Genomic DNA, 12382 nt, shown 5'->3' on the forward strand with positions numbered 1-12382 from the left:
CGCACTCAGTAGGTACCTGCGCTCACTGGGGGTGTGTACAGACTCCGGAGGGGATCCTTCATCCCAAGCGCTATAATCTGCACGGACAACTCATGTGCGATAATAATAAAGTATGTTGCAGGCGGGCAGCCCCGATCCACACTCATCCTCACAATTTAGGCCATCGGCCTCACTCAGGTATGCTGCAGGCGGGCAGCCCCGATCCACACTCATCCTCACAAATCAGGCCCTCGGCCGATATCAAACATGCTGCGCGCGTGCAACCCAATCCCATAAATATGCAACATGCTGTGACGTGCATCCCGATCCCATGAATATGAAACATCAATCAGGCCCTCGGCCTCACTCAGTCATAAACCTCTCAAGCCACTCGGGCATCTCAGTAAAACAGGGCATTCGGCCCAAAATATTTATATGCATCAAAATAGAGTCATAAAACTGAGTTATGATATGCAATGAAATGAATATGATTGAGTATGACTTTTCAATTTAACACAATAATTCACAGCAATATGACCTCTGTGGGTCCCAATAATACTGGCACATAGCCTCAACATGATTTGTAATATGCTTTTCAGCTCAATTTCTTTAACACATAAAATCGCATGGAAAATACCAAGGTTATTTAACTATAAAATTCCACATAAATAATTATGTCACAATTTCTATAGTGCACGCCCACACGCCCGTCATCTAGCATGTGCGTCACCTTCTAACAATTCACAAAATACATATATTCAGGGTTCATACCCTCAACTCCAAGATTAGAAGAGTTACTTACCTCAATCCAAGCAAATTCTTTATTCCAATAAACCTTTTTCTCGTGATTCGGCCTCCAAACACCTCGAATCTTAGTCAAAATAATTCGATACAATCAACACGAGGTATAGGAATCAATTCCATATAAAAATGCTAATTTTCCATAAAAATTCAAAATTTAACTCAAAAATCGCATGTGGGGCCCACGTATCGGAACCCGACAAAAGTTACAAAATCTGAACACCCGTTCCGATACGAGTCCAACCATACAAAAATTATCAAATTCCGACATCGGATTGACCTTCAAATCTTGATTTTACATTTTTGGAAGATTTTATAAAAATCTGATTTTTCTTCCATAAATTCACGGATTCATGATGTAAATGAATATGGAATCATGAAATATAATCAATATAGGATAAGGAACACTTACTCCAATGTTTTTCTGTAAAAATCGCCCAAGAATCGCCTAAACCGAGCTCCATAAACTCAAAAATGAGTAAAAATGGCAAGAACCCCATTTTATACACCCTCAGCTATTTCGAGCGTCACATGTAGCGTGGGGCGCTGTCTGTGACGCAGTTTCCAGCATCCCAAAATTTCCAGCGCCAGGGCTAGCGCCCCACGCTACCCTGGGCGCTCGCGGCGACGGAAAAATTGTTTCAGATACGGAAATAGGCATAACTCTCTCATACGATGTCCGAATTCAACGATTTTTTTTGCTGTGGCTCCGTAATTTCAATACGGATCTAATACTTCAATAAAAATTGAATTTGGAGCTCATTTGCTTAATGTGATACCATATATTCATGAGGAATCGACATCGAACATTCTAGGTTCAATGCCGAAACATAGCAAATCAATCCGGAATGAACTCAAATTTTGCGTTGCATAACAAAGCTATTCCAATTTCAAAAATATGATCCCGACCTCGATATCAAAAAGTCAAACCTCGGTCAAACCTTTCAAAAATTTAACTTTCGGCAATTCAAGCCAAATTCCACTACGGATTTTCAAATAATTTTTCGGACACGCTTCTAAATTCAAAATCACCATACAAAGCTATTGGAATCATCAAAATTAAATTCTGAGGTCGTTTACACATAAGTAGACATCCGATCAGTATCTTAACTTAAACTTTAAACCTTGGAACTAGATGTTCCAATTCATTCTAAAATTTCACTGGACCCGAACCAATTACCCCGACAAGTCACACAACAACTGTAAAGCCCAATTTTAGTAGTAATGGGGGAAGTAAGGTTGTAATACTCAAAACGACCGGTCGGGTCGTTACAAATAGCAAGGCATTTTGCAAGCAATTCCTGTGTGTTTCAAGAATGTGAACCTGAAGCTACATGAACCAGATTGAAGAATCAGTTCCATGTGTATGTCTTTAATTCTAGTTTCATTGTAGTAGAAACTTTTGAATTGTACCTTTCAACTTTTCTTAGAAGCATTTGTACTAGGTACTTGAGTTGTATTGTTCAAGTTAGCGTTAAATTGAAACAGTCGCAACAGCCTGTGGCGGGTTGCTACAAGGGTTAGAGTTTAATCCTTAGGTCTACAAGAGGTTGGTAAACATTGTTGTTTGGCTCAGAGTTGTAGTGAAGTGTTGGAAAAAATTCTATTGGGAAGTAGGTCGTGATTTTTTCATCTTTTGAGACGGTTGTTTTCCACGTAAAAATACTTATGTTCTTTACTTTCTACATTACTTATTACACAACAATATATTAAAGAACACATAAAAGAATCAAATCTTTTTATAAATCAGTACACGCAAAAATTGAACAACATACAAATCACCACGTCCGTTGTGGTATTGAACTATAAAACATCACGAATAAAGTGAGTCACCTCCCACTTATATGATATGAGATCACTCGGTTAGAGAGCGACCTATTTTTCTTCCAAGACAATACAGTTATCTTTTTTCCTGATTAGACCCCTAGCATATGTTTTAATTTATCTTTTAGTGCTAGGATTGTTGGAATACCTAATTGCTCTTCTCAAACTTTATCGAGTTCACCACGCACTAGGGCCGGAGCTAAAGGAAGGCAAGGGGATACAATTGAATCTCCTTCATCAAAAATTTGTTTTGCACAAATAAAACAAACACAATTTTCTTTGTTATATATGGACTCTTAAATCCCTGACATAAGAAAAGATTGTACTGTAGTGGCAAATGAGTTCAAAAATTAATTCACATTACAAATTCAAATTGTCAAATACAACATTCTACTTGTTTTTTTAAAATTTCTAATTCCGCTACTAAACCACACTCACTCATTATTATCATCGGTCTCTATAGGCCTTTTTTTTTTTAACTCATATATCTGCTTCCCCCATTACATTATTTCTTGGTGTGAGTATTAACTGTATGACAAAGGCTGACCAGTTCAATTCTTCGTACGATTTTCAATAATGCAGACGCGTTTTCCAAACTTTTCTTATTTTTCTCTCCAATTAGTCAAAAGTGGGGTCGACTCCTTGTGGAAATATAGCAAAAGCTTTTGACAGTTGAAATTCTATCAAGTAAGGCAGTGTTTGTGTCTCAGTCTTCGTCAGTCAACAAAGATGAAAAAAACAAGACATGCCAAATTTCCCCACTACTCACTCCCATTTTCCTTTTTTAGTTTTATTTTAGGTATTATTTTTTTCTAAAAGTACTATAAAGTATATGCCTTTAAAATTACTATTAGTTTGAAATACAATATGAGAAGTTGTGGTTAAAAAAAATATTCAGCTCTCAAATTAGTACGTGCAATGTAGTGGAATGGATGAGTTCTAATCAAAGAAAAGAAAAAAAATTATCAAAAAGGAAATTCAGAATTTGTAATACATATGAGAGATATTTTTTTTTGGTTAAGTATATGAGAGATACGTTTCTACGTTTTGTTGTAGCAAAAAGTTCATTTGCACCGCTAATAACATGTGATATAATTCACAGAAAAATAATCGAATATATTAAATGATTTAAATTTTTTTGTGTGGTATTCTTATAGGAAAGTTGTTTTCCATCAGATTATATAATAATATATAATGTATACACACACTACTATGGTACGACCTATTTAGATGGACTTTTACAGTTTCAAACACGATAATATGGATATTAAGTCACTATTGTGGATACAATTACTAATGATTTTTTTTTTTTCATTTCCAGCTATTAATAAGGTTTTGATTGTTAAAATTGTTTACAATTAGAGGTGATTTAAAACAACAATTCGAATCAAACTAACAAAAACAATGAAATGTAGTTTGTTTGATTTGGTTCAGAATTGAATAAAATCAAATAAAGTCGACATATAATTATATCTAGTTTAATATAATCCTTTTTGAGTTTACTTTATGTATATTGTTAATCTAAAAATTAGTTATGCATCGGATTATCCAAAGAATATTTACATGCGCCTCCTTAAAATGTGAAATTTATAATATTAAAAATAAAACACGTTAGCTATAGCCTATAAGTATGACCCGATGGTAAAAATATTACTTAAACCGACAATGTATACTCTTTTCGTCCCAATTTATATGATACGGTTCGGATTTTGAAAGTCAAACTTTTTAATTTTGATCGCGAATTCAAATAAAAAAATTAATTTTTTTGAAATAAAATTTGTATATTTAAAAATTCATAAAAAATATTATAAGATATAATAATTAATAATTTAAAATATTTAAATATATATAAAAGAATAGTTAAAACTCATTTAACTCTCAAACTAATTATGTAAAATTGGAATAGAGGGAGTAAGTTGAACTCAATCCTCTACCCCACGCTAAACACGCACGACCTTCACTGGTCTAGTCTACGCTTGTTTTGTTTTTCCAATACAAAAACAGTAAAGTCCAGTCAACGCCCCCTCCCCCTCCGCCTCCCCCTCCCCCACACAACAAATTTCCCTTTCCCCATTCTCTCTTTTTTCCGTATGAAATACAACAACGCTTCTTCCTTTTCTTTCAGTTCCCAAAACCACCTGAAACTGAAACACTATGCAACCTTATAGATTTTCTTGATACCCTTTCTTATTTTCTTGAAGTTTTCAGCTTTACAAATTAAAGCCAAAATGAACTTAAGGTATGTTCCCCATATTGCTTATATAGTTATATTCTTATCTTTTCCTCTTCAACTAGTGTTTTCCCAATTGCCCACAGACCAAATTAATACCATGAGAAAGGTCTATGATATGCTTCAGAATGATACTGCTACTTCTTTTGTATGGGATAGGATTAATAAAAGTTCAAACCCATGTTCTTGGAAAGGGATTTCTTGCAATTCTAATAATTCTTCCATTACCAAAGTCTCCTTTTCATTGTTTTCAATTTCTAGCTCTGACTTCTTGCCTGTTATATGTCAAATTAATACTTTAGAGTCTCTTGATATTTCTCAGAACCATTTGAGCTCAATCCCAAGTGGGTTCATTACTGGTTGTGGGGGAATTAGTGGGTTGAAATTGTTGAACTTTAGTAGGAATAAATTGGAGGGTTCTTTGCCTACTTTTACTGGTTTTGGAAAGTTGGATTCTTTGGACTTTTCTCATAATAAATTGAATGGGAAAGTTGACTTGCAGTTGGGTGGATTGAATTTACTGAAAAGTTTGAACCTTAGCTACAACAATTTTTCTGGTTCAGTTCCTACCAGTCTTGGAAAATTTAATCTTTTGGAGGAGCTTCAACTTTCTGCAAATTCTTTTCAAGGTGAATTCCCCACTCAAATTGTGAACTTTGGCAACTTTACTTTGATTGACCTTTCTCTTAACTTTCTATCTGGTGTCATTCCTGATAGATTAGGAGAACTTTCCAAATTGCAAGTTTTGATTTTATCAGCCAATAATTTGAGTGGAACAATCCCACAATCCATTGGGAATATCAAAACATTGACGCGTTTTGCTGCGAATCAGAATCGTTTTGTTGGAAATATACCCCTTGGCTTAACCAAGAACCTGAGGAATTTAGACCTCAGTTTTAACAATTTAACTGGTATAATACCTCAGGACCTGTTATCCCCAATGAACTTGCAGTTTGTTGATCTGACTTCCAATAAGTTGGAGGGACCTGTTCCTACAAAATTGTCGATAAATTTGATTCGGTTGAGATTAGGGGACAATGCTTTGAATGGGTCGATTACATCTGCTTCTTTTGGAAGCCTTCAGAGTTTGACCTACTTGGAGCTGGACAAAAACCAGCTAAGTGGACCAATTCCTTCTGAATTGGGGAAGTGCCAAAACTTGGCGCTTTTGAACTTAGCCCAGAATAAGCTGAGTGGTGTTATTCCAGTAGAGTTGGGTGATATTTCTAATCTTCAGGTACTGAGTCTTCAGTCCAATAACCTAGTTGGGGATATTCCGAGTAACATTTCGCAGTTGAATAGATTGCAGAGGCTCAATATCAGCTGGAATTCATTGAATGGTACCATACCAAGTTCAATATCCAGTTTGAAAAACCTCACAAACTTGAATTTGCAGGGGAATAAGCTAAGTGGTCAAATTCCGCCTGACATTAGTAACTTAAATTTGTTGTTAGAACTCCAACTTGGAGGGAACCAACTTGGTGGGGCTATTCCAGCGATGCCGTTAAGTTTGCAGATTGCTTTGAATCTCAGTCACAATCTCTTTGAAGGACCTATACCAATTACTCTATCTAGATTGACTTCATTGGAAGTTTTGGATCTCTCTTACAACAGGTTTTCAGGTCAGATTCCCGACTTTCTGACTAGAATGGGAGGCTTGACTAGGTTGGTGCTTTCAGACAATCAACTCTCTGGAATTCGTCCGGAGTTTGGAAGCTTTGTCATTGTTGAGACAAGTGGAAATAGGGGTCTGATCTATCCTTCCCCGATCACTCCACCTGAAGCCGCAAAAAAGAGAAAATCTATAGTTATTGCAGTTGTTGTCCCAATAGCAGGCGTAGCGGTAATTGCCCTTTTCACCTTGATTGCTATTTCAATATCTAGAAGATATTACAGGATTAATGATGATCATTTTCACTCGGGAGAGGAAGGTTCTCAATCCCCTGTCATCCAGGAAAAGGTTTTGACTGCAAACAGCATTCACAAGTCTAATATAGACTTCACGAAAGCCATGGTAGCAGTGTCTGATCCCTTAAATGTTGTGTTCAAGACAAGATTCTCGACCTACTATAAAGCTGTTATGCCGTCGGGGACAACCTATTTTGTCAAGAAGCTTAATTGGAGTGACAAAATATTTCAGTTGGGAAGCCATGAACTATTCGGGGAAGAGCTCAAGAATCTCGGAAAGCTGAATAATTCAAATATCGTGATTCCACTAGGCTATCTTTTGGCTGCTGATAGTGCTTATCTCTTCTATGAGTTTTCCCCTATTGGCACCTTATATGATGTTCTTCGTGGTAGCTTGGGATACTCGTTGGATTGGGCAAGTCGTTACAGCATCGCTATTGGAGTGGCTCAGGGTTTAGCTTTTCTACATGGATACAACTCCGGTCCAATCCTACTCCTCGATCTTTCCAGCAAGAGCGTTCTCTTGAAGTCCCAGAATGAGGCTCAGATAGGAGACATTGAACTCTACAAGGTGATCGATCCTTCAAAGAGCACAGGAAGCTTTTCTGCTGTTGCTGGTTCTGTCGGTTATATTCCTCCAGGTAATGAACTATTACTTGGTTAAAGTTAAAGATCCTTAAATATTGATTTATATTCCTCGTTTTCCATGAACTGACGTTCTTGCATGTGACATGTTCCGGAAGAAAATATGATACATTCTTTGTCATAACAGTCGTGCCATACTTAAAAAAATGTGTTTCGTGTGAAATTTTCATACAGTTATTGTTGTTTACAGACGAAAGACTGCATTATATCCTCCCACTATACCATTTTATGCGATACCATTTGATTGTACATAAACATAAGATATTAGTTGACCGTGGATTATATAAGTAGTAGGTGAAAATAAATGCTAAAGGAATAGTTAAAAAGTAAGTAATAGAGAAAACATTATTTCAAACCTTAATTATGATTTAGTTAATTGGATTCTTGAAACGGTGTTGAACTATCTTTCGATATCTGAAGTGAAACAGCGTTTCGGTGTAAATTAGAGAGGGAGGGGTATAATAAAATGTCTTTTCCCAGCTGTAGATCTATAACATGAGAAGCCTCAAAGTTAAGCATATAATTAGTGATGCATGCATTTCCTTTTCTGTAACAGAATATGCATACACAATGAGAGTCACAATGGCGGGAAATGTATATAGCTTTGGAGTTGTCCTGCTGGAATTGCTGACAGGAAGGCCTGCAGTTAGTCAGGGAACTGAGTTAGCCAAGTCGGTGTTGAGCGACTCTGAGCAGCACAACAAGTGGGATCACATTCTTGATTCTAGCATTTGTAAGACGTCGCTCAACGTTAGGAGCCAGATGTTAGCTGTCCTCAAAGTGGCTCTAGTTTGTGTTAGCATCTCCCCAGAAGGCCGACCTAAAATGAAGAGCGTGCTTCGCATGCTTCTCAATGCAAGGTAATCGGGTGTCAAAGGAAAGTAATGAGCGCGAAGATGGTTTTTCTATTAGCTTGCTTTTCTTTCTTTTTTGGGGAGTAGCCACGAGCGGTGAATGGGTTGTGAACTATGCATAATATGCCAGTTTTGCCAGTTTATATATATTAATATACATACAGGTATATGATAGTAGCTACATAACTTTGAATATGATCTTAGTTCTCATTGTAACATAGTTCATTTTTCATGTTCATGTGTAATATGTATAAAAGGTCTTTTGGGAATGGATCCGATTTAACTTCTTTTTATATAGAAGATTGCCTTAATAAATTTTCCAGTTTCAACGAAAACCAAGTGTAACTCCCTTTTTCCCAATTGCGTTTGCCAGAACTCATCCGTGCCAGAACTCCCTTTTATGGGTGTGTTTGGTACGAAGGAAAATGCTTCTCATGGAAAATGTAGAAAATGTTTTCGTGGAAAATGAGGGGTTTTATCACTTATTTTTCCTTGTTTGGTTAGTTAGTGAAAAAAAATTTCCGAAAAATATTTTTTAGTGTTTGGTTAGAGAGTAGAATTTCTTTTTTTAGGAAAATAATATTTTATGCTACTCTCCTCACTCCATTCCCCCAAGTCCCTATATTTCCTGTGCCTCTCCCCCTAAATACCCAATGTTTTCAGGACTATTTTTTTTAAGAATTTAATTATTCTTCCAAAAATTCACAAAAGCCAAAGGAACTAATGTGTTGCTTTATTTTTTTTTACGCAAAAACAACTTTGAAATTTGTGCTCCATAACTAAAAAGAAAATACTCTTTTTTGGTTGAAAAGAAAGTACTTCTACAACATGAAAATAAATTACTCATTTTGTTGAAATGAAATAAAAAAAAATTGTACATCATAAAAAGAAAATACTCATTTTGTTGCAATAAAAGAAAATATTTTTTCTACATCGTAAAAAGAAAATACTCTTTTTGTTGAAATGAAAGAAAATACTTTTTACTGCTTTATTTTATTGAAATAAAAGAAAATATTTTTTCTACATCATGAAAAGAAAGTACTTTTTTTGTTAAAATGAAAAAATATACTTTTTTTATATCATAAAAAGAAAATACTCATTTGTTACAATAAAAAAAAAATTATCTATAACATGAAAAGAAAGTACTATTAATAATATTTTTATTTAGGGTGGGGGCGAGGGTGGGGATGGGGTGGGGGTAGATTGGTAGGGATGAGGAATAGGGTGAGGAATGTTGAAAAAAAGTTTTGGAAAATATTTTCCCTGCATTTGATAGAGAAAAAAACACACCCTATATATGCAAGTGTTTGAATGGCCACAAAGTTCAAATGAAAGAAAGACTTGCTACATACCAAAAAGGTCATTGGAACTTGTGATTTTAAGCATACTATAAAATTTCTGTAACTAAAGGAGCATTTTATTAAGGGTAAAAATAAAAAGTTTAAAATTAAAAGATCATCTTTTTTGGAACAGATTAAAAATAAAGAATGTCACATAAAATAAAATAGATGGAGTGTGTATTAGTCTTTTGGTGTTGGGGTAAAATCAAAGCTAAGGGTGCAAGTGGGTCGGGTCGGGCCTCAAACGGGCCGGTCTTGTGAGCCGCGGTCCCGTGCCGCTCCCGGTCCCTAAATTAACGGGCTAAATGGTCCCGGGCTAAATATATTTTTTGTAGGAACCGGCACAGGATCGGGCCCATTAACTCATGGTCCCGGGGTAAATGGGTCGTGCCCGGGGTTCAAACGGGCTAAATGGGCCCAACAGCTATGTAGTAATTTTTTTTTAATTAAATAGAACTTAGAGATAAAAAGATGTTAAAAAAACATCTAAGGCAATGCCTTATAATTTTATTATAGAATTGTAACCTAATTTTTTAATTCAAATTTAAAGATAAAAATATTGTAAAACAATATTCAAAGCAATGCCTTGTAATTTTTTTATAGCAATAAAAAAATATAATAACATCTTTCTTAGTTTTCCCCCCCTATGAAATGTTCACAACAAGGTGCTAATACCACCATTGAGAAGAAAAAGGAACTAATCAAGAAGTGCCAAAAATACAAGTTACATACTAATTTTTGTTCATACAAGTTACATGCTATCTCTTACAAATTTCATAAATCCTTCAAGGCTCGGAGGAAGTTCCGTTGGTGGTGGCGGAAAAGTAGCTTGTTCATCGCCACTTCCATTGTTGGACGAAGCAGCATCCTCAGCAAGTTCAGCTAGCAATTCTTCATAAACTTCGTCTACCTCTAGTTGTGATTCAGCAAGTCCAAAATTTCTTCTTTCTAAACGGATCCAATCTCTGAAAAGTACTAATTTTTTCAAGCTATCCCTCATAGACTGTCTATGATCACCGATTTGAAGTCTTGCTTGACTGAAAGCGCTCTCCGATGCCACTGTTAAAATTTGAATAGTTAAAATGTCTCGATACATCCTTGAAAGAGCCAGAAAGAGTTTTTCTTTGTCCCTCCACCATTGCAAAATATCAAAGGTGTCGTCGGGATTCACTTCGTCGAGCCCCTGCGACAAATAAACTTCAAATTCATTTAGTTGTGAAAAATCATTAGTACTAGAACCCCTAGACCCCACCCAAACACTAAGTCCTCTTAGTCCCGCAGTTCTTTTAATCAGAAGAAGAAGGAGTTGGAACATTTGGCCTAGCCTGATTTAATGCAACTTGCTAAGCATTATAAATAGTTTCAGTGTTTGTTCTAATTGAGGCTATTGCTTCCGAAAGTTTAGGCTCCTCATCATCTGCAAGTGCTAAACCCTTATAAACAGTTTCATACCAAAATTGAGGATCTCCTAATTTCATATAAGGATTTAATAAATTAGTAACACCATAAATAGGGGGAATAGGAAAAAAATATTTTTTAAACTTTGTTCTTATAGAATCAATAGCAAGTTGATAAATTACCCCACCATGTAAAAAATGAGCAAATAAATTTGCAAGTTCTGCAAATATAAACTAAGCATTTAGAAATAGTAGGATAATATTTTCCCGAAAATTCTTTTGTAGCAATATGAAATTTTTCTAAAAAATCAACAAGCATTTTAACATTAGCTCAATCCCCATTCGTAAGGTAATTGTCATCATCACTTACATGTGTATTAAACGTTGAGCTTATGGGGCTTCTATATTCATGTGCAACAACCAAACTTTCATACATGTAATTTCATCTAGTTGGACAAGGTTTAGGAACCTTTCTTTATATTAGGCCACAATCATTTTCAATTTGAATTCAATTTGAATATTTAAAATTCTCATACCATCACCCACAATTAAATGGTAAATATGACAAATACATCTAACATGAAAAATGTTACAAAATGCAGGATTTAGCGTTGTGGTAAGCAAGTCTATAGCATTTGTGTTATTAGAAGAATTATCCATTGAGACTGACATTATATTATCACTAGTACAAAAATATCTGCAAATATCCGTAACTGTGCTAGCAATAAACTGCCCTGTGTGACGTGAAGCAATTATTCTCTTTTGCATTATCCAATCCTCATCAATCCAATGACATGTAACAATAAGGTAATCACAGTCGTTGTTAATTCTACTAATATCAGTTGTAATAGCAACACGATAATTTATATGAGTAAATAAGTAGCGCAAATATTGTTCATATTCATGCTTATATTTATAAATATCGCTCTTTACAGTTGTGCGAGGAAAACTTTTATAAGTAGGATTACAGATTTTTCTAATGTAATGCACAAATGCAGGGTCAGAAGGAAACCTATAGGGTAAGCACATAACAGTTACCAATTTTGCTAATTCTTCCCAATCTTTTCTTGGATCATAATATAAAATACTACCGATAACAGTGTTAATTCCCAGTTAAAATTAATTTAAACCGGTACTAGGGTCAGCCTGACTAGGACTAGGTGCACTTTTTCCCTCGGCCAGAGCTTTCATACGAAGATATTTGACGTTATCGTTAGGGTGTTTAGCTATGTGTCTAGCCAAAGATCCTATCCCCGACTGCGTTGGTGCATATTTAAAAGATAACTCTAGACCACAAGTTTTACACTTAGTCTTATTTTTTTGAACTAGTTGAGTAAAAAAGGCCAAAGAGGAGATATTTTCTGTCGTTTGGTAGGTTCTCTAAAAAAACGTAGGAGCAGTAAC

At 35.4% G+C, this 12382-nt stretch overlaps 1 protein-coding gene across 1 annotated transcript; it reads left to right on the plus strand.

The window, feature by feature from the left end:
- The first annotated feature begins 4638 nt into the window (after positions 1 to 4638).
- On the plus strand, positions 4639 to 8576 carry LOC107797488 (uncharacterized). Its single transcript, XM_075226536.1, has 2 exons — positions 4639 to 7383; positions 7944 to 8576. The coding sequence occupies exons 1-2, from the start codon at positions 4833 to 4835 to the stop codon at positions 8249 to 8251; spliced, it is 2859 nt and encodes a 952-aa protein (XP_075082637.1). The 5' UTR covers positions 4639 to 4832; the 3' UTR covers positions 8252 to 8576.
- Positions 8577 to 12382: the final 3806 nt, after the last annotated feature.

This window comes from Nicotiana tabacum, chromosome 12, assembly GCF_000715075.1.
Source record: "Nicotiana tabacum cultivar K326 chromosome 12, ASM71507v2, whole genome shotgun sequence".
In the NCBI taxonomy this organism is placed as follows: Eukaryota; Viridiplantae; Streptophyta; class Magnoliopsida; order Solanales; family Solanaceae; genus Nicotiana; species Nicotiana tabacum.